Source organism: Heteronotia binoei, chromosome 18 (assembly GCF_032191835.1).
Source record: "Heteronotia binoei isolate CCM8104 ecotype False Entrance Well chromosome 18, APGP_CSIRO_Hbin_v1, whole genome shotgun sequence".
NCBI classification, from domain to species: Eukaryota; Metazoa; Chordata; class Lepidosauria; order Squamata; family Gekkonidae; genus Heteronotia; species Heteronotia binoei.
The window spans coordinates 29,477,933-29,501,028 of record NC_083240.1 but is presented as its reverse complement, the minus strand read 5'-3'; the positions used below and the strand labels follow the sequence as shown (position 1 = coordinate 29,501,028).

Here is a 23,096-nt window from a genome sequence, read left to right as displayed (position 1 = left end):
CAGTGTCCAGAACTCATAAAAGTAGATAGCTGGTGAAGAAATACAGGGATTTGAGGATATCACAAGGGTGGGCAAGACCAGGAAAAACTCTTCCCACTTCCCAAGAGCCTTGCACAAGTTCTGTTCCTGCATTACTGCTAATCACTTGGGTGGTGGGCCCTTTGCAAGCCCTTCGGTACAGATGACACCCATTCAGCCCCAGGCACCCATCAATTAGGTAGTAGGAAGCACCCGTAGGCCTGAACAAATCCAAGGAGTTGGCAGGGGAGAGTGTCTGAGGAGGGGTGAGTTTGGAATTATGTGATGTCATTTCTGGATGATACTTTCTGTGTCCTTTACTATAGAGACTGAGGAAATTCCTAGAGTGTCGCTCTTTGGAAGCCATTTTTTTCTTCCACTCCTCAGTTCCTTGGAGGTTGAAAATCAGCATCAGGGGAGGGAAATTTCCCTATTTTGGGTGGATAAACAGAAGAAGGCCTTTCCTAGTCAGCTAGGCTTCCCAATCCCCAAGTCCCAGAGGGGGATCCCCCGGTATTACAGGCTTCCCCCCTCCCCCAGCCAGCTGGCCGGCGGGGGAAGCCCTGCCCCCACAGCTATCATGCACCTCCATGAACGATTCCCATAGGGAATGATGGAGAATTGATCGCGGGTATCGGGGGCTCTGGGGGGGGCTGTTTTTTGAGATAGAGGCACCAAATTTTCAGTATAGCATCTAGTGCCTCTCCGCAAAATACCCCCCAAGTTTCAAAAAGATTGGACCAAGGGGTCCAATTCTATGAGCCCCAAAAGAAGGTGCCCCTAGCCTTCATTATTTCCTATGGAAGGAAGGCATTTAAAAAGGTGTGCAGTCCCTTTAAATGTGATGGCCAGAACTCCCTTTGGAGTTCAATGTTGTTCCTGGCTCCACACCCTTGTTCCTGGCTCCACCCCCCAAAGTCTCCTGGCTCCACCCCCAAAGTCCCCAGATATTTCTTGAATTGGACTTGGCAACCCTATAGTCAGCCTCGAGAGAGCCAGTTTAGTGTACTCTAAACTTGAGAACTGGGTTTGATTCTCCACTCCTCCATGTGAAGCCAGCTGAGTGGCTTTGGGTCAGTCACAGTTCTCTCGGAGCTGTTCTCTCAAGAGCAGCTTTCTCAGCTCTGATCTGGAGATTGAAAGCTGCTCTGAGACTCCAAGTGATGAAGGGTGGGGTATAAATCCAATCTCCTCCTCCACATCCTCTTTCTTCTTCTTCTTCGGGATTTATCAAGGTAGCACAGCTCTGGTCCCAGGGTAGTTGCCCTGTTTAGCTGTACCTGCAGAACAGCTCAACGGAGGGTTCTTTAGAAGAGACACTGCAAAAAAATATAGCCCAGTACCTGATTGTCACTCACCTTACCTGCAAAACTGGGGGACACAGAGCTGGGCCCCAGAAGATGATCTTGACAGGCTCAGACAGAAGCAGACATGCCTTGAGCACTGGAACCAGCTCAAAGACAGAACAATTACACCAGGGTTCACAGTTCTCTCCTATCCTAATGCCCTTCAGCCAGCCACCCACCCCAATTGTGTGTTTAATTGCAAAACGCCTTTTGAGATCGGGTAAAGGAAGCAGCCCCGTGGCGCAGAGTGGTAAAGCAGCAGTACTGCAAGTACTGTGGTCTGAACTCTCTGCTCACGACCTGAGTTTGATTTCGGTGGAAGCTGGATTCAGGTAGCCAGCCTAAAGTTGACTCAGCCTTCCATTCTTCCGAGGTGGGTAAAATGAGTACCCAGCTTGCTGGGGGGAAAGTGTAAAAGACTGGGGAAGGCAATGGCAAACCACGCCGTAAAAAAAAGTCTGCCGTAAAACGTTTTGAAAGCAACGTCACCCCAGAGTTGGAGACAACTGGTGATTGCACAGGGGACCTTTCCTTTCCTTCCGAAGGAAGTTGGGTTAGCAAGCCAGTGGACCCAGTAAGTGGAACAGCTGGCATGAAGCGAGTCTGTGCTGCAGCCAGCCTCTTGCAGAAGAGATAATTATTGTGTATATCAAAATATACACATGGCAGATTTCCAGAGCTGCAGCACCTGGGCTCTGCGTGACTGGAATCCCAGGGCTGACTTCTTGGTTTGGTTTTCTTGTGCCTTTCACGGACTGAGTCAGGGGAAAGGCCTCTCTTCATGGATCGTGATGGATTTAAAGAATCTCAGTGCATCGGGCCTCTTCTTTTCTTTGAGAGCCTCTTCTCTTCTTTGAGAGCCAGTTTGGTGTGGTGGTTAAGTGCCCAAACTCATCTTTGGGAGAATTGGGTTTGATTCCCCTCTCCTCCACTTGCAGCTGCTGGAATGGCCTTGGGTCAGTCATAGCTCTTGCAGAGCTGTCCTTGAAAGGGCAGCTGCTGTAAGAGCTCTCTCAGCCCCACCTACCTCACAGGATGTCTGTTGTGGGGGAGGAAGGTAAAGGAGGTTGTGAGCCATTCTGACCCTGAGATTCAGAGTGAAGGGCGGGGTATAAATCCAGTATCTTCTTATTTTGAATCAATTAACAGAATAGTTTTAACATGCTCAGGTATTGCAAACCATGTTGAGAAGGAAGCATGAGAGAAGTTCTATTTTAGCAACTGAAAACTACCACCTGTCTCTGTTAATTTAGCGATATGATGACCTGGTGGTTTTTAGGCACCACGGATCTTTCAAATAGTGATGGATGGTTCCTTCAAATCACAGCTGATTTACCGAGAGCCTGTAGGGGTTTCAAGGCAAGAGATGTTCAGAGGTGGCTTGCCATTGCCTGCCTCTGAGTTGCTGCTACCTGTAAAAATGTGTTTATATCCCCTGTCTTCCATTTTAAAGATAGTTTATGATGCTGAGTTCGGATAAAAACAAAACAAAAGGCAAGAATCCAGGCATGGAGGCAAAAGTCAAAAAGTTGCAGCCAGATTTTTATCTGTTATATCTTAAACATTCTGCTGTCATGTATTAAAGTGACAATCCTGTGATTTTACTAGGGGCATATCGGTTATTGTTATTGAAAGGGCTTTTATTGAGCAGGAACGCATAGGAATGCAGTTCCGGGTGGCTTGGCATCAGGGGGTGTGGCCTAATATGCAAATGAGTTCCTGCTTGGCTTTTTCTACAAACAAATCCTGGTGTGAAACAATGATGACACCGGTGTGTGTGGCCTAATATGCAAATGAGTTCCTGGTTGACTTTTCCCTACTAGAATCCTCGTGTGACACAATGGTGACACCAGGGTGTGGTCTAATATGCAAATAAGTTCCTGGTTGGCTTTTTCTACAAAAAATCCTGGTGTGAAACAATGGTGACACCAGGGGGTGTGGCCTAGTATGCAAATGAGTTTGTGTTGGCCTTTAAAAAAAACTCCCCCAAACCCCCTGGTTATTGATATTTGAACTGTGATTTCATTGTATGGCTCAAGACCTTCAGTCGAAAGAGCTTATTGTTAATAAAGGACTTGTACAGATCTGTAAATCGGAATGTCATCGGTCAATAAATGACATGCTCAACTGGAGGTTGGCTGCCCGAACCATAACACAAGCTTGATCCAAGTGGGCAGCAGTGTTCCCTCTAAGCTGAGTTAGTGTGAGCTAGCTCACAGTTCTTTAGTCTCTGGCTCACACATTTTTGTCTTAGCTCAGGAAAAATGGTCCCAGAGCAAACTAATTTATGCAGTCACCAAATCTCTGGCTCATAGCTTTAATGCCAGTAGCTCACGAAGCAGAATTTTTGTTCACAAGACTCCACGGCTTAGAGGGACCATTGGTGGGCAGCCATGTAGGTCTGCAGCAGTAGAACAAAGCTTGAGTCCAGTGGCACCTTTAAGACCAACAAAGTTTTATTCTGGGTATAAGCACTGGTGTGCAAGCACGCTTCTTTCAGCTAGGCAGACTATGACAGTCAGACTGATTTTGCACTAGGCTTGTTCCAAGTGGAGAGCCCTTTTGCTCCCGGGGCTCCAGGTGTGCCGTTTTTCTGCAGCAAGGGAGATCCTCTTACAAGCGGTTTCTGCTGGCTGCAGAAAAGCAGCACGCCAACTCGCAGCTCTGGGGCAGCTTGTGTGAAAACCGAGAGAAGCGCCGGGGGCAAAAGGGCTCTCCACCTGGAACAAGCCCTAGTGCAAAATCGGTCTCACTTTTTATGATAGGTCCATTTGTGGTATGTGTGTAACTAAGAAGCATTTGAAACCGATGGAATCTAGAGGCAGAGTTCCTTGTACAAATTCCTTGCACGTGTATTAGAAAGACAGGCAATTGGAGGGTGGGGGGTGGCTGAAATGAAGGTGTGAGAATCTCAAAAGGCCCGTTTCCTCCTTGTGGCTTTTGCTGGAAAGACAGTGGTGACCTTGGCTGAAGGTTTGTGCAGTGCTGCTGAGGAAGAGCCACTTGCTGAAGTTAATGGCCCTGAAGTGTGTTTCTTTCTAACCACCTGGGAATCCTTACAAAACACACTTTGCCTCTACTCCTTGAGCTTTCCTTAAGAGACCTGCAAAGATTCTGTGCATGAAGCGGAAAGGGCCGACCTTCACCTCTTTCCATAACCAGCTTTCATTGCCACTTGCTTCTGTGCAAAGCAGGCTGTAGCTCCTGGGGGATTAGGGGATGTCATGTTGGCTGCAATAGGCTCCTTCTTCCCCTAGTTACGAGGGACCTTCCTGATTTTTTCTAGCACCTCTCTCTGTAAATGACTATGGAGCCAGTTTGATGTAGTGGTTATTGTGTGGACTCTTATCTGGGAGAACTGGGTTTGATTCCCCACTCCTCCACTTGCACCTGCTGGAATGGCCTTGGGTCAGCCATAACTCTGGCAGAGGTTGTCCTTGAAAGGGCAGCTGCTGTGAGAGCCCTCTCAGCCCCACCCACCTCACAGGGTGTCTGTTGTGGGGGGAGAAGATAAAGGAGATTGTAAGCCGCTCTGAGTCTCTGATTCAGAGAGAAGGGCGGGGTATAAATCTGCAGTCTTCTTCTTGGAGGAGAGTTGTGGGTACCCTGAACTGTCCCAACCTCATCTTAGACTCACTAAAGGGGGAAAAGTGGAGGTGGGATTTAACTTCTGCATATGTGGGAAGGAAGCTGCCATCCCTACAGTATAATACAATGCAATAGAAAAAGCTGCCTAAGGCTGTCGCAGACATTAAAACTACAACCTTGTTTCCTCTTTCTCTCTCTCTCTTTTTTTTTAAAAAAAACAACAACTTCCTGAACAATTAAACCTGTTGGGGGGGGGAGCTTTCGAGGTAGGGATGCCAACCTCCAGGGGATGGCTGGGGACCTGCTATTCTGACTGATTTCCAGGTGATACAGATCAGTTCCCCTGGAGAAAATGGCCACTATGGGAAGTGGACTCTGTGGCAGTGTACCCACTGAAGTTCCTCTCCCTCCCCAAATCCCACCCTCCTCAGGCTCCACCCCCAAAATCTTCAGGTGTTTCCCAACCCAGAGCTGGTAACCCTATTTCTAGGGCAAAATTATATACCTGCAGTCAAAACCTCAGCTGCCACCGATCACTAGAGGAAAGGAAAGGTCCCCTGTGCAGGCACCAGTCATTTCCAACTCTGGGGTGACGTTGCTTTCACGTTTTCACAGCAGACTTTTTACAGGGTGGTTTGCCATTGCCTTCCCCAGTCATCTCCACTTCTCCCCCAGCAAGCTGGGTACTCATTTTACCGACCTCAGAAGGATGGAAGGCTGAGTCAACCTGAACCGTCTTCCTGAAAACCCAGCTTCCACCAGGGATCGAACTCAGGTCGTGAACAGAGCTTAGGCCTGCAGTACTGCAGCTTTAACATTCTGTGCCACTAGAGAGACCATCGGAAAGGAACCCACAGCCCTCTCCCTGCTGGACTGGAAGATTTGTGAGAGGACTTTTTCCTTCCAGGATGTGAAGCCTCAAATGGTATACGACAGGGACAAGGCTTCTGGTGCTTGACCTGAATAGCCCAGGCAAGCCTGATCTCATCAGATCTCGGAAGCTAAGCAGGGTCGACCCTGGCAAGTACTTAGATGGGAGACCTCCTTGGAATACCAGCAGCTGGGAGGACATGGGCAGGCTTTATTCAGCCACCTCTCTGAATATCTTCCTGGCTTCCAGTAGGCGTCAGTCACCAGAGGCTGCCATGACTTCCAGATGCATGCACACACCCACACACATACAAAAAGATTTAAAAATGAGGAATAAGTTGTCTGAACTGATGTGTGTTTATTTCCAGGGCTCTTATGGTGTTGTGAAGCTAGCCTACAATGAAAGCGATGACCAATATTATGTAAGTATCTTTTGTCTCCAAGCCTGCATGACTGAGCTTGGCGGGGGATTCCTCCAGTACCCTTTGTAATGTGGGGAATGAGCTGTCTCTCCCACCTCTGCTTGTACCTTTGTTTCTGTCATGTGCCACTGAAAGAGAATAACCTTTCCTCTACGGCAGGGGTGGGGAACCTCCATTCTGAGGGCCGGATGCAGCCCTCGAGGTCACGGTGTGGCACTCTGGGATTGCTGGGCCGAACCGAGCCATGTGGCAGCCTCCCTGGGGCCTGGCTGGCCAGCGAGGATTGTGGGGCCCAGCAGCGCTGTGCAGCAGCCTCCCCAGGGCCAGGCAGGGATCACAGGGCTCAGATGCACTGTGCGGCAGCCTCCCTGAGGCCTGGCTGGCCAGCGAGGATTGTGGGGCCCAGCCACGCTGTACAGCAGCCTCCCCAGGACTAGGCAAGGATCACAGGGCCCAGATGCACTGTGTGGCAGCCTCCCTGGGGCCTGGCTGGCCAGTGAGGATCGTGGGGCCCAGCTGCGCTGTGCAGCAGCCTCCCCAGGACCAGGCAAGGATCACAGGGTCCAGATGTACTGTGCGGCAGCCTCCCTGGGGCCTGACTAACTGGCCAGAATTGCTGTTGGGCCTGGAAAAGTTACTGTCACAGTTCAGTTTGCACTTGATTATCCCAGATGGTGTGGCCTAATATGCTAATGAGCGTGTGACCTAACATGCTAATATTAGGGGATGTGGTCTAATATGCTACAGAGTTCCTGCTGGAACTCTGCATTTGCCTAGGGCGGCAGGCTGTGTGTGTGTGCCAGATTAGGCTTTCCCCACATGACTTCAAATAGAAAAACAATTATTTGCATTAATTTTACTGGCCTGAATCATTCTCCCTTGGCGGAGCACTGTTTTTTAAGCTGATAGTTTTTTATTGCCCGCGAATGATGTTATAAATATCCATATGGCCCTTGGCAGAAAAAAGGTCCCCCATCCCTGCTCTACGGTTACAAGGACCCACTGTTCCGGGAGGCATTTCTCCTCCAAAGGAACTGATTGCCATTGCGCTGTGCCACATGTGACATTTCCTCAAGATTAAATGGGAGAATTGAAATCATAGGGAGAGTGGGTGGGAACAATCATCCTATATGTTTAAACGAGTCCTCAAAAGAAGCATTTTTGCAACGGTATGCTAAATTATGTGTTAGCGTTCCTGTTCTTCTACTAAGGCACTGTGGGTGGTGTACATGGTCTCCCCTCTTTTATCTTCACAGCAACCCTGTAAGGTAGGTTAGGTGACTTGTCCAAGGTCACCTACATAAGTTTCCTAGCAGAGTAAAGACTCAAACATGGGTATCAAAGCCCTTTCCAGGGATTTTGTTTTGTCTTGCCAGCTATACGTGATCGGAGTGCATTCCACCCACAATCCTCCCAAAACACACTGTTGTCATTTTGTGTGATTGCACATGTTCTTCCATGTGTGTAGCACTTTGGGGTGTGTATTTGCATACCTTCAAGAATCCAGTGTTTTGCTTGCAGGTACTGAAGCTGGAAAAGATACATGTTGCGCTGTGAGCACAAGATGGTGACCAAATGGGAAGTGACCATACGGAAGAGCTTCTAGTGTCCTGGGCCCACTGATGGACCACCTGATGGCACCTGAGTTTTTGCCATCGTGTGACACAGAGTGTTGAACTGGATGGGCCATTGGCCTGATCCAACATGGCTTCTCTTATGTTCTTATGTACATGTGTGAACAGAATTGCAGGTTGCACACTAGGCTTGCCAATCCCCAGGTCCCAGCAGGAGTTCTTCCGCTTTCCCAGGCTCCTTCCCGCCCCCAGTCAGCTGGCCGATGGGGGGGAAACCCCGCTCCCAGAGGACCATGTGCCTTTGCACCTCCGGAGGCTTCAGTCTCCGATTGAAAGGCTTCCTCTTGGGATGGTGTGTCTGTGTTGCTGTGAAGATGTTGGCAGCAACTCGTGGGTAGAGAGGCCAGTCCCCTGCTTCAGACTCGCCAGAAACGGGGTGAGGGGGGGAGGGAAACGTCTGCTGAGCACTTCATTATTCTCTACGTGGAGATTGATTCTCATAGGGTATAATGGGGAATTGATCTGGAGGTTTCGAGAGCTCTGGGGGAGAGCTGTTTTTTGAGGTAGAGGCACCAGATTTTCAGTATAGTATCTAGTGCCTCTCCCCAAAGTACCCCCCAAGTTTCAAAACGATTGGATCCAATTCTATGAGCCACAAAAGTAGGTGCCCCTATTCTTCATTATTTCCTATAGAAGGAAGACATTTAAAAAGATGTGCTATCCCTTTAAATGTGATGGCCAGAACTCTCTTGGAGTTCAATTATGCTTGTCACACCCTTGTTCCCGGCTCTGCCCCCAATGTCTCCTGGCTGCACCCCCAAAGTCTCCTGGCTCCACCCCCAAAGTCCCCAGATATTTCTTGAATTGGACTTGGCAACCCTATTGCACACACTCCTGGTTGGTGCGCCATAATCAAGTAACTGGATAGACAGTGAAAGCGTAATCCTGTGTAGTTCCTTGTTTGTGGTCTAGAAGACCTTCTGAGCAGAGAGTTGTGGCCCAGGATCCAAATTAGAGGGGCAGCTAACAGGGGGGTCTTGGCCCCACTTATTTGCTCACTCGTGCCTTGTGCATTTGTCATGGCAGTCACTAGAGTACCTGTGCCAAACGCTATTGCAGCTATCTTGAGATACTTAGCGTTGCCAGATTCCCCCCCTGCCAATTCCTTATCTTGCCTTTCCACATTTGTGCATTAGCAGGCCTGCATGAGGAGCTACTGGCCATATGCGCTCCTTAACCCTTCCTCTGCCAGTGAGCCCTTCCTGTTTTAAAAATCCTGTTGCTGTTCTTTCTGAGTCGAGGTGCTGAGAACCTTCAACCCAACAGGTGGCAATGAAGTGACGAAAGGCCTTCTGGGATTTCTCAATCTAAGTGGAACTAAGTGATCTTTGTTTCAAGAAAGGAAAAGAAAATGAAGAAATAATGGAACCTTGAGAGGAACAGCTCCAAATGGCATAATTAGCTAATGGTCGGTTAGCTTCCTTCACATTTTCTTGATTGGCAGGCGGCTTCGGAAACCGAGATGAATCCCATGTTCTCCTTATTGCTGCTTTGCGGAATCATTTGATAACAATACACCTTGACGAGAGTTTTCAGGGAGGCAGGGGACGGTTTCATACAATCGTGTTGCCTCGCCAATTACCCAAGGACAATCTAATCCTAGCAGTTGGGAACAATCCCCCAAGACAATATGCTGGTTTCCTCTTGTGTTCTCTTTGTCTTCCTGTAGAAAAATCATCTCTCATAATATAAGGGAATGTTACTCCTATGTTTGATGCTGTGGGCTCAAACAGGGAACTAATTGGCACTGCCACTCTTGCAAATAAATAATAAAAACATAAGAACATAAGAAGAGCCCTGCTGGTTCAGACCAGTGGTCGCTCTTGTCCAGCATCCTGTCTCACACAGCAGCCAACCAGTTCCTCTGGAGGGCCAACAACAGGGCACAAAGACAGAGGCCTTCGCCTGATGTTGCTTCCTGGCTCTGGGATTCAGAGGCTAAGTTCCTCTGAATGTGAGGTTCCCTTCAGTCACCATGGCTAGTAGCCACTACTACTAGTCCACAAAGATGACTAGGCCACACACAAAAAAAGAATATTCACTAACACTACACTTACTCATCATATGTGACACAGGAATAGTCTCTGAGAGGAATTTTTTTTAAAAATAAAACTTTTGCCACTTCTCTTCCCATTCCTTACGTATCATCTACTACCAGTGTGGTGCAGTGGTTAGTGTTTTGGACTATAATGTGGGAGACTCAGGTTCAATTCCCTCTCTGCCATGGAAACTTACTGGCTAACCTTGAGTCAGCCAGTCAGGCTCTTTCTCTTGGCCAAAACATGCCTCATGAATGGGGTTGCTCTGAGAATAAAAACAGATGATAGGGAAAGGGTGTTGTCAGTTATCTGGGTCTCTGTTAGGCAGAAAAAGCAGAGTGCATCTACAATACATAAATATAATATAATAATAATAATAACTTTTTATTTGTATCCCGCCCTCCCCGCACAAGCAGGCTCAGGGCGGCTCACAACATAGGAATGCAATACAACATAGTAAAATCATAAAACAATAAAATTGATATACAATTACAATAAAATTAACATTGAGGTGCTAAATAGATCTTAATTCAGTAGAGGAGAAGAAACATACACAGCGACATTATCTTAGTTCGGTATGGGCGAAGGCTATTTTGAAGAGGTATGTCTTACAGGCCCTGCGAAATTGATTTACACATCGCAGGGCCCGTACCTCCTCCGGGAGTTGGTTCCAGAGTAGTGGGGCTGCAACGGAGAAGGCCCAATCCCGGGTGGTCTTTAATCTGGCCTCCCTTGGCCCAGGGATATTCAGCTGGTGCTTACCAGCTGACCTCAGTGCTCTCTGGGGCTCATATGGGGAGAGACGGTCCCTCAGGTAGACAGGCCCTCGGCCATATAGGGCTTTAAAGGTCATGACCAGCACCTTGTAACGAACTCGGTAGACCACTGGCAGCCAGTGCAGTTCGCGCAGCCCTGGCCGTATGTGCTCCCATCTTGGGAGCCCCAATAACAGCCTAGCCGCTGCGTTCTGCACCAGCTGCAACCGCCGAGTTCGGCACAAGGGCAGCCCCATGTAGAGGGCATTGCAGTAATCCAGTCTGGAGGTGACCGTAGCATGAATCACCGTTGCCAGGTCCCGGCGCTCCAGGAAGGGGGCCAGCTGCTTTGCCCGCCGAAGATGAAAAAACGCGGACTTAGCAATGGCCGCTATCTGTGCCTCCATAGATAGTGAAGGCTCCAGAAGAACCCCCAAGCTCCTGACTCTGTGGGCCACTTTCAGTGGCACACCGTCAAGAGCTGGCAAGGGAGTTTCCCCTCCCGGGGCACCGCGACCCAAACAAAGGACCTCTGTCTTTGCCGGATTCAACTTCAGCCCACTCAGCCTGAGCCAGCCAGCCACGGCCTGCAATGCAAGGTCCAGGTTTTCTGGGACGCAGTCAGGCCGGCCATCCATTAGTAGATAGAGCTGGGTGTCATCTGCATATTGATGGCACCCAAGCCCAAACCCCCGGGCAATCTGGGCAAGGGGGCGCATATAGATGTTAAACAACATCGGAGAGAGAACTGCCCCTTGTGGCACTCCACATACTAGTGGGTGCCTCCGGGACAGCTCTCCCCCAATTGCCACCCTTTGTCCCCGACCATCAAGGAAGGAGGAGAGCCACTGTAAGGCCAGCCCCCTAATCCCTGCGTCGGTGAGCCGGCGGGTCAGTAACCGATGGTCGACCGTGTCGAACGCAGCCGACAGGTCTAACAACATCAGCACCGCCACGCCGCCTCGGTCCAGATGCCGCATGGTCAATCAGCATGGTGTAGTGGTCAAGAGTGGCGGACTGTAATCTGGAGAGCCAGGTCTGATTCCCCACTCCTCCTCCAGATGAGGAGGGGTGCTGGGTGACTTTGGGCCAGTCACAGTTTTCTCAGAACTCTCTCAGCCCCACTACTTCATGAGGTGCCTATTGTGGGGAGAGGAAGGGATTGGAAGCTGCTCTGAGGCTCCTTTGTGCAGTGAAGAGGCGGGATATAAAAACAACTCTTTTTTTTCACCTTCTCCTCCTCCTCCTGTTTTTTGGCCTGTGCAGGACAGGGAATCAATCAAAGGGATGATCATAAACTCAAGAAGCAACTTACAACTTGACGCCTATCTAGCTTTTGTAACACTTCTTCTCACCCCACCCCTTTCCTTTTTTCCCCCCCTTCAGGCCATGAAAGTCCTCTCCAAAAAGAAGTTATTGAAGCAATATGGATTTCCACGTAAGTATCTCTTGCATTTAAAAGTTTGGTTTAAAGTTCTAAGGAAGGCCTTGATTTATGTAGGCAGCGCTCTGTGGAAATGTTTGCTCTGAGGCAATGGTAGAATCAGAACCCTCTTCTGATGCTGCATAATTTGTTGGGAATGGTGAGAGAAACTATTTTGTTGTAATTGCCTCATCAGTGGTCATGGTACTCTGCAGGGTACAGGAATAGGCCCCTGCCCCAAAGAGCTTGCATTGTAAAGTGTAACTTGGGGAAAGTAATAGAGAGAGGGGAAGAAGATAAAAATGAAGAATTATGTTAGATCAACCAGCATTCCATGTAGTTTAGAATCTTGTTTCATACACTGGCTAACCAGTTACACCAATAAATAGAGCACAGAGTCTTCCCATGATGTTGAATCCTGGAGCCTCGTATTTAAGGGTTGGCTGCCTCTAGATGTGGAGGTTCCTTTAGTCACAATGGCTAGTGGCCATTGGTGGATCTCTTCTCCATGAATCTGTTTAGCCCCCTTTTAAAGCCACCTAAGTTCATAGCCCCGTGGTGCAGAGTGGTAAGCTGCAGTACTGCTGTCCAAGCTCTGCTCATGACCTGAGTTCGATCCCGATGGAAGCTGGGTTCAGGTAGATGGCTCAAGGTTGACTCAACCTTCCATCCTTCTGAAGTCAGTAAAATGAATACCCAGATTGCTGGGGGTAAAGTGTAGGTGACTGGGGAAGGCAATGGCAAAGCACCCTGTAAAATGTCTGCCAAGAAAACATCATGATGTGATGTCACCCCTGGGTCAGTAATGACTTAGTGCTTGCACAGGGGACTACTTTTTACCTTTAAGTTCATAGACACGAATCTATCTGCTAACAGTGAATCACCTTGTTTAAGTGCTTGCTCAGTATAGAAGTACTTCTGTCCTGAATATATTGCCCATCAACTTCATGGAGTGCCCTGAATTCTCCCTCTTTCCACTTTCTCCACCCCATGCAAAATTTCATAAACTTTTACCATGTCCCCCCACTCATTTGCCTTTTTTTCTAACCTGAAAAGTCACAATCTGTTTGGCCTTTCCTCATAGGAAAGATACTCCAACTCCTTAATCATGTTGGTTGCCTTCTTCTATCTGCTATACGTACTTAGACATACTTACTGTTTGGGATGGGGACAAAGGACCAAGCTGGACTTGATGGTGGGAATTTGGATGGAAGGCCACTGAGAAATTCTGTGGTCACTATGCAGAGGCAGGCAGTCTGTTGTTTCAAAGCCTTGTGATTCTGATGTCATATATTTCAAATACCATGCAATACAGTTCTTAACTGTGTGTACAAGTATTGCTGTTCGTACGGCTATTCAAATTGACATTCCCAGGCCCTACCCCATGACAACACAAGCTCCACCCCATGACAACACAAGCTCCACCCCAAGACATCACCAGGCTCTGCCTTGTGAATCTCAGGGTTCAAAATGCTGGGGACCTGGCAACCCAACGGGTGTAACATGTGGGCTGGCTCTTACAGTCTTGTTTCCTTGTCGAAGGTCGACCACCTCCTCGGGGATCCAAAGCTGCCGCGGGTGGGCAGGTGAAACCGATGGCCCCTCTTGATCGGATTTATCAGGAAATAGCCATCTTAAAGAAACTGGATCATATCAACGTTGTCAAACTTATTGAGGTCTGTTTACATGTGTGTGTGTGAGTGTGAGAGGGTAATGTGTTCACCACTAGTAGAAAAAACTGCAGTGGGTTGGCTGTTTGCCTTACAGGGAAATTTCCTGGTTAGCTGCAGTCTAGAGGGCTGTTGGTGCCCATGGCTGAGCAACTATGCCAGATCCTCAGGGGCCACTTGGCTCAGACCCTGCTTTGGTAACCAGTTTTAACTCACTGATTGTATCTTACCACAGTGCTGCCATTTTGTGGAATGAAGGCAGGCCACTGTTCATTTTCTATCATGCCTCCCCCCATGCTTCTGGACAACTTTTGGCCTTTTACAAAAGAATGGCAATTGACATATTGAAGCATTAAGCTTCAGCAGTGCATCAATCACTGAAACTGGTAATTGACTGATTGCTATAGCACAGGGGTGGCCAACAGTAGCTCTCCAGATGTTTTTTGCCTACAACTCTCATCAGCCCCAGCCATTGGCCATGCTGGCTGGGGCTGATGGGAGTTGTAGGCAAAAAAGATCTGGAGAGCTACCGTTGGCCACCCCTGCTATAGCAGAAAATGTAGTGGTAAGCAGTGTTAAGTTAAGTTAGTGGTAAGTTAGTGTGAGCTAACTCACAGTTTTTTAGCCTCCAGTTCACACATTTTTGTCTTAGCTGAGGAAAAATGGCCCCAAAGCAAACTAATTTATGCAGTAGCTCACAGTTTGAATGCCAGTAGCTCACAAAATAGAATTTTTACTCACAAGACTCCACAGCTTAGACGGGAGTATTGGTGGTAAATCAATTAATGATTTTTTGTTGTTATAAAGCTCAAAAAAGCTGTTGTGAGGGAAGAATGGTGGCCATGGGACATGGCCAGCAGGGTTGGTGGGACTTGCAAAAATGTGCACCGTTCATTCCTGTGTTGTGTTAACACACTTTTACTGTGATTGTCCCTAAAAGATTGCTGTCAAACCATGTTTAAGTGAAAAATGAAGCAAAGCTGGAGTAGCGGATGATGAGGGAATGGTATCACGTGGATGCTAAAAACAACAACAAAGATCTACTCCAGACTGAATAACAAACTGGAACAAAAGCTCCATTTGGAAGCAACCCAAAGCAGTTAAAATGATATAAAGCTTATTTAGATTTATAATGTAAGCTGTGATTCAGATGCCTTAAACTCTGCCCCAGGGGGAAAGAAATATAAGCAAAGAGGCATCCGTCACTTAGAATAAATCTCTGTTTCTTTACAGGTGCTGGATGATCCTGCAGAAGACAATCTATACATGGGTAGGTTGTTCTCTGTGCTGGAAAATGGGAATATTTTGTGTCAAATCTTTGTGAGTAAAGCTGCCTCTGTTATGATCGAAAAAGCAGAAAAATCTGCATTTTGGATCCTGCCATTGGAATAGTTTCAGGTATATGGATTGTACCATTTTTCTCCTTCCTTGACTCAAAATTTCAAGTCATTTGGAAATGTTTGGAAGAGAAGAGGAGGAAGCAGATATGAGGAAGGGCAAGCGTGCGTTTGCAGAATTCCCTGCAATGAGGAATGCTAGAAACTTATTTTTTTTAAAAAAAGAAAATAAGCTGGGATTCTGGTTTTGCGTTACACTAACCATCTGAAAAGTGATAGATCAGGATGGGTAGCCATGTTAGTCTGTAGCGGTAGAAAAGAGCAAGAGTCCAGTAGCACCTTGAAGACTAAGGGCGTTTTCGCACTGGCCTTAATCAGCAGCGACGCCCCTCTTCACCGCGCAGGATCGGCACGGATTTCGCACTAATTGCCGCGGAGCACCCGGAAGAGCCGGAAAGTCCCGCGGCTTTTGCGGTGCAAATGGAAACTGGTTTTTGGCGGTTTCCGTTTGCGCCGCAAAAGCCGCGGGACTTTCCGGCTCTTCCAGGTGCTCCGCGGCAATTAGTGCGAAATCCGTGCCGATCCTGTGCGGTGAAGAGGGGCGTTGCTGCTGATTAAGGTCAGTGCGAAAACGCCCTAACAGAATTTGTGGCAGGGGAGGAGATTTCATGAGTCATTGCCCACTTCTTCAGATACAACTAGAAAAGCGGACACTCATAAGCCTGACTGTTGTCAATTCTTACGCCTGCTTTAATAATCCATAAAGGAATTGTGAAGCTCTTGGCTTCTTCTGTTGTTTTTTAATACACATCTCTTTTAGCAGTGAATGATATTTGCATTTCCCCCCCTCCCATCCAATAGGAAGACTGCAATGCAATCCTGAGAATACTTTCCTGGGGCTAAAGCTCATTGAATAGACCTGAGTGAGATTCTGAGTAGACCTGCTTAGAGTAGCTCTGTTTGCTGCTAAAATGAGAAAGAAGCATATGCAAAGAAGGAGGAAAGGTGACCAGAAGCCCTACAATCCAGTTTTCTCTATCCAAGGGTATTGTCATATTCTTGAGCAGGGCTTCTTTTTTTGTAGAAAAAGCCCAGCAGCAACTCATTTGCGTATTAGGCCACACCCCTGACATCACCATTGTTTCACACAAGGCTTTTTTGCAAGATTCAGGAGGAACTCATTTTCATGTTAGGCCACACCCTCTAATGCCAAGCCAGCCAGAACTGTGTTCCTGCTCAAAAAAAAAGCCCTGTTCTTGAGGAGCATTAAGAGTTCTCCATAGTTAAAACCTGAGTATTATTTTTAAAGAATAAGTATATTATGTGGCCATTAGCTTTGGGAGCATGACCATGCATGCTCTATGAGAACATAAACGGCAACTCTGGGAGGGCAATCTCCACCCGGAAAAGGGTGTGGGAAATCTCCCCCAGCATCACAATTCTGATCCAGTTTGGGATCCCCAAGACTTCTTATTTCAAGTAGATGAAAGAGATGGGAGGTCCCGTCCTCGATTTCTGACATATCTTCTTGTTTGACCCGAAGGTTATTTAGATGTTTACTAGCCATCTCCATTATAGTTTCCCACACATCCTTTTGACTTCCTCCGTTGTCCATTAAAAAAACAACAACAAAAAACACACTCCAAAGCACACCCTCCCCCAATTTTCCATTTGGAACAAATTATGGAAATACATTAAATACACATTAAATGCACATTAAATTCACATCATGCATTTGGAAGGCAGAATTGGTGTGTGCAGGATCTGGAATTTCCTTCCAAAGCCAGAATCCTTTTTCTGCTGTATCCAACCAACAGCAGTTTTGTTCTGCATTACTGGGGCCACTTGGCACATTATTATCTTGGTTGTACAGTTAGGATAAGCTCATACTAAAAAAGGAATGTAGGAATAAGACTTTCTTTTTACAAAAAAAAAAAAGGTGTGTGTCGTATAGGTAAATTCAAAGGAGAGCCAGTCTGTCAGGTGGCCTACATTTGGGCATTATAACTAACCGGGGTTTGATCAAACTGCAGTTTATAAACCAAAGGTTATCTCAATGTCTGTATGAAGCCCTAATATGAAAGGCAGCTTTTGCTTCTGTCTGTGACCACCAGCTTTTGGTGATTAAATATTGAGCTATTTTATATTTCCTTCGGTGTTACAGAAAGGCCACTCATATTTCAGTTTGGTAATTTACAAATTATTAAAATTGAACCATTCTTTATGTGGCTTCTATCCCTAATTTTATTTTATTTTATTTTTTCTCCAGTGTTTGACCTCCTGCGGAAGGGGTAAGTGGGTTTTTTCCTCTTTAGATCTCCCTGTATGGTAGGATTTTAGACGAGCCCAGAACAAGTAACAAAATTTAATGCTAAATGAAGCATCTTAGAATCTTGACTTTTAAAAAAGATAAACAAGTTTCTAGCCCTCATGGTACAAAAACAAGATACCATACAGGCTCTGCCTTTGCTGGAGTGTTCAGTACCAGTGTGGACTTGGGAGACCAAGACTGAAATCCCCATTCAGCCAAACAGATCAGTAGATGACATTGGGCCAGTCACTCTCTTTTCACCCTACCTATCATACTGGGCTGTTGCGAGGATAAAATGAAGGAGAGAACCAGGGCTTTTTTTGTAGAAAAAACCCAGCAGGGACTCATTTGCATATTAGGCCACACACTCTGACATCACCATTGGTTTGCACAGGACTTTTTGTAGAAAAAGCAAGAACTTATTTGCATATTAAGCCACACCCCTGATACCAAGCTAGCCAGAACTGCGTTCCTATGCGTTCCTGCTCAAAAAAGCCCTGGAGAGAACTTCATAGACCCTGAGGTCCTCAGAGTGAGAGGACAAAAATGTTGCAATGTGTGTGGAACATCTGCAGAAATCACAGTGCCCAGAAATAAATGTACCATTTGTCAAAAGGTCATTTTACTGCGCAGTGAGCTGCAGGAAATTGATTTCAATCAGGAAGAAAAAATTAGTTTCTTATATGTGAAGTCATTTCTCCCAAGCAACAATTACATTCGCAAACCATCTATCAACTCTGGAGACTAGTTTTCTAAGAAACCTGCCATTTAAACTACTGGTTTTTCCTTTCCTTCGTCCACAAATGGAGTCAAGGATTTCCAGTGGCAGCTTGCATGGCTGAAGCAGTACCTTATGCAGTGGTAGCTCCTTGTTTCCATCATGGAACCAAAGGTGACATACTGGGCCTTCCCAGGAGGTCTCACCTCCATGCATTGACCAGACCTAGGTCTGCTTACCATCAGCAGGACAGATCCAGGTGGGCAGCCTTGTTGGTCTGAAGCAGTAGAACAAAGCAGGAGTCAAGTATCACCTTTAAGACCACAAACTTTTATTCAGAATGTAAGCTTTCGTGTGCATGCATACTTCTTCAGACGAGGAATGAGGTACAGTAAGCAGAGCTACATATAGCTGCTGGGGTTTAGAATGCAAAGTGGTACAAAGTTAAAATCCAATAGCAGAATAGTAAAATTAGCAAATTCAGAAAACCTTTTATCTGGGTTGCATTAGCATGAGAAACCAATAAAACAGTAACATGTCAGAATGGGAGAATGTCTGTTAGTTATTCTATTGTTAATAAGCCTGGGTCAAAATGAGGGCATTTCTTTCCCAGAAGTTTTTCCTGTCCAACTAATTTACCTTTTAACGTGTAACATAAATATATATAATTCTAGTTTGCCATTGGAAAAAATACACTAAAATATAGTGGAAGATGGGTTTAGTATATGTAATGTCAGTAGGACACATTCAACAGGTGCTTTTCAGGCATGCCCTGAGGCTATTTTTTCAGCATGTTACAGTCAGGAGAATCATTTGTAGGCGACTGCTTAGACTGAAACTTGGAGAACATCAGGAGTGCCACTGAGGTATAATAGATTAGACTGGGATCTGGTTTGATACCAATTCTGCCATGAAAGCTTGCTGGGTGACCTTGGGCCAGTCACACTCCCTCAGCCTAACCTACCTCACAGGGTTGTAGCGAAGATAAAATGAAGGAGAGGAGATGCCACCACATTGGAGGCACATGCGCTCCTGCCTCCCCTGCCAAAAAAGAATTCTTGCTATGGGGGTAGCTAGTAATCCTGTATATGTGGACCATTTCAAACTGGGACCAGAGCATGCGGGGGAAGGGGGTACTGGCGGGCTGCCTGTAAGCACAGAACTCCCTGAACAGGTTCGATGGAAAGTCCTTGGGTGACATTTTATAATTTACAAGCTGTCCCTAACTGTCTTCTGATAAGATGGAGGAGCTGAGATGCTTGTTGGCAGATTCCCACATTGAAGGGTTTTTAGGTGTGGGGGGTGGTGTTTTAAAGTTTACACTGGACACTGTGAAGTGTGGACAAACTTGTGTTTGGAAACACCTGTAGTACCCATGTAGAAGGCAAGGACTAGCTGCAAGTCCCTTTCTGGTGGGAAGCTTAGGATTGTCCTGGGTAAAATCTGACAAAGGCTTTTCATCTTCTTGGTTCCGCCCCGTTTTTTAGGCCTGTCATGGAGGTGCCATGTGACTCGCCATTCACCGAAGAACAGGCTCGACTCTACTTCAGGGACATCGTCTTGGGCATTGAATATTGTGAGTAGAAAACAGCTGTTTCCTGTTATAAACATTCGCTCAGAGCAGTAATCGAACGCAAGAAAGGATGCAGCGGAATTCGCCACTAACTGAGGTTCAGTCAAGGAGGAAGCATTTCCAGAGTAGGGTCTGGACTTGACTTTACACCCTCAGGCAAATTTGCCATATGGGGTGCAAATTATCATGGGGGAGGGGAATCCATGAGAAGAAACTGCAACGTGTCCCTGAGCCCTCAGGAAAACTACACTCTGCACATGAACCAGTGGTGAGTAGGGGTAGATTTGGGATAGGGGTAGATTTGAGGGTAGAGCCTGGTAAGAGCAAGGGGTTGGGGAGGACTCCATTGACTCCACCCTCCAAAGCTGCCATCTTCTCTGGGGAAACTGATCTCTGTAGTCTGAAGATCAATTGCAGTAAAGGGAGATCTCCAGGCCCCACCTAGAAGCTGGCAACTGTAAGGCCCAGAAGTCCTGCCCTATGTGAGCAGCAATGTGTCCCCAGAACCCTAGAATAAAACAAGTTGTTCTTTAAAAAAAAACCAGGGCTTTTTTTGTAGCAGGTACTCCTTTGTAAGAAGAAGAAGGTGGTATTGGATTTATACCCCACCCTCTGCTCTGAATCTCAGAGGCTCACAGGGGTTTATAATCTCCTTTACCTTCCTCCTGCATGACAGACACCCTGTAAGGAAGTGGGGCTGAGAGAGCTCTCCCAGAAGCTGCTCTTTCAAGGGCAGCTTTTTGATAGCTATGACTGATTCAAGGCCACTCCAGCCGCTGCAAGTGGAGGAGTGCGGAATTAAACCTGGTTTTTCCAGATAAGAATCCACGCACTTAACCACTACACCAAACTGGCTCATGGAGCTTACAGTAGGCCCTGTACTAAGAGCCCTGTAAGCTCTTGGAGGATTGACTACATCAGATGGTGTGGCCTAATATGCAAAGGAGTTCCAGCTACAAAAAATGCCCAGGGGAAAAAAAACAGTGCCTGGTATTTGGGGTTTTTGCTATTTTGTGCTAGTTCTCCTCCATCTCTCTTACTACTGGTCTGGTCTGTCCTACTAAAATTAAAGTTGTAATTAAACTGTATCCTTTGTCTAGAATCTGTTCCCCCTTTCCGCCTTCTTTTAAGAGCAAGTCTCCAACTGCTTCCCGTTGGCGTAACAGAATGGCAGGCAGGGGGGGGAAATCAATTTCCCCTCTTCCCCTTGCTGCTTTCTTTCTACAAATTGTCGTGCTTCTTATTGATTGTGTCTGGGAAAACCCATGGCGGTTAATGTGGAGACCAAGCATCACTGCTCCCTCTGGGGAGCCTCTTTCATTACGTTGGTAGAACGTGTGGGTTTTGGAAAGAGGAAGAGACGGGAGCGTAATAAATGCGGTTTAAACTGCGGGGAGGTTAACTGTGGGGTCAATCTCAGGTGTTTGCAGCCATTCTTGAGTCAACCTACAATAACCCTGTGGAGTTGCTCTCTCTGTATTCCAGCCTAAGTGCTAGCGGAGAATGTCTCGATGAAGCACTAGGCTTGCCAACCTCCAGGTGGGGCCTGGATTTCTCCTGGCATTGTGACTGATCTCTCGATGACAGAGATCAGTTCCCCTGAAGAAAATGTCTGCTTTGGAGGGTAGACTCTATGGCATTATGCCTTGCTGATGTCCCTCTTCTCTCTAATCCCTGCCTTACTTTACCCCCAAATCTCCAGGAACTTCCCAATCTGGAGCTGGAGCCAGTTTGGTGTAGTGGTTATCTGGGAGAACCAGGTTTGATTTCCCCCTCTCCCACTTGCAGATCTGGAATAGCTCCCTTGCAAAGTTGTCCTTGAAAGGGCAGCTTCTGTGAGAGTTCTCTCAGCCCCAACCACCTCACATGGTGTCTGTTGTGGGGGAAGAAGGTAAAGGAGATTGTGAGCCTCTCTGAGACACTGAGATTCAGAGTATAGGGTGGGGTATAAATCCAGTATCATCATCTTCTTCTTCTTCTTCCTCCACAGTATCCCAGACTACAGCCTGGGAACCCATTTTGAGAAATAATATATGAAAGCTGGGGCCCCTAAGAAATTGGGGAGGGGGATTTGGAAACCTTCATCTTCAGGAGGGTAATTTCCACACAGGGTCATTTCAGGGGCTTGTCGGGGGCGGGGGACTTTGACTGCAAGGGGGCTGAGGTGAGGACAGAGTGTGGAGAATTGCCATGCATATATTCTGTTGCTGCTGCAAATGCCTCCGCATTCATAGAGGCAACAAAAACTCCATGGAGAATTCGTTGCCGAGTGAATACAGCCGTATCTTTCTGAACCTAAGGAACCCAGCCAAGGTCAAAAAATAGGTGATTGGCAAGATGATGGGGGAGGAGGCAGAGACGGGAGCCCAGAATTACTTTACAAAATGCACCAGCTGTGTAAACAATGAGGGTCTCTCTTCCCCTCGCCCCCAACCTGTGGTCCTGAATTGGCGTCATCATCATTGTCCATATCAAATCGTGTTTGGATTTCCTTCCCCCCCCCCCCGCGCCATTTTCTTTTGATAGGGTCTTAAATCACTTTCTCCTCTGTGAAGCAAGGCCTGATGGTTAATGTGTGCCTCCACACAGCAGTGGCCCGCTGGATTGGTTTTTGTCCTTGAACTGCAGCTAGCGCTTTCACTAATCAAATATAATTCGGTGCACAGCGGCTTTGCCAGACAGCATGATGTGCTAATGGTATTTCAAGTACATATACATGCACACACACACACCCCCCAAGAGCGACTGTGTGAATATTGCTCTCAGCTTTCTATGTTTCAAGGCATGGAGATTTTCAGAACGGGAAGCAGGGGGTGTGATTCATTTTAGACCCTTTACAATGGGCCTTTTCTCTTCCCGGTGATCGTTGCGTTGCAGAATCAGGGTTGATGTAGATAAAAGATGCAGCATACCCTCTGAGATTTCTCAGATGAAGATAGAGATGTGCTTGTAATGTGCCTTTTTTGATAACGGGGATCACAGCTCGAGTACCACCCCACCCACCCCCCCGGCTGCCCATCACACATAAAAGCTCTCTTTTATAATTTTATTCTGCAGTCGTTGCTCTTGCTGCAGTTCAAAAGCCAGAAGCCGATTGGTTCTTATGGTGAAAAATATATCAGAAACACAATAATTGGCCCTGAAATAGGTTAGCCACAGTATGCAACATACATCTTTACTACCCAGTTTGGTGTAGTGGTTAAGAGCAGCAGGCTCTAATCTGGAAAACCAGGTTTGGTTCCCCACTCCTGCACATGCAGCCAGTTGGGTGACATTGGGTCAGTTACAGCTCTCTCAGAGATGTTCTCTCAAGAGCAGTTCTCTTAGAACTCTCTCAGCCCCACCTACCTCACGGGGGGGGGGGGGGTCTGTTGTGGGGAAAGGAAATCTGC

At 47.0% G+C, this 23,096-nt stretch overlaps 1 protein-coding gene across 2 annotated transcripts in view; it reads left to right on the top strand.

Moving 5' to 3' along the window:
• Positions 1 to 23,096, top strand: part of CAMKK1 (calcium/calmodulin dependent protein kinase kinase 1) — an 88,472-nt gene that overhangs the window by 22,266 nt on the left and 43,110 nt on the right. For both annotated transcript variants that reach the window (XM_060259344.1, XM_060259345.1), the window contains exons 3-8: positions 6,191 to 6,244; positions 12,059 to 12,110; positions 13,638 to 13,771; positions 14,999 to 15,035; positions 17,372 to 17,393; positions 19,619 to 19,707. In XM_060259344.1, coding sequence (XP_060115327.1) covers positions 6,191 to 6,244; positions 12,059 to 12,110; positions 13,638 to 13,771; positions 14,999 to 15,035; positions 17,372 to 17,393; positions 19,619 to 19,707 — 388 coding nt within the window. The remainder of the gene's footprint in view (positions 1 to 6,190; positions 6,245 to 12,058; positions 12,111 to 13,637; positions 13,772 to 14,998; positions 15,036 to 17,371; positions 17,394 to 19,618; positions 19,708 to 23,096) is intronic.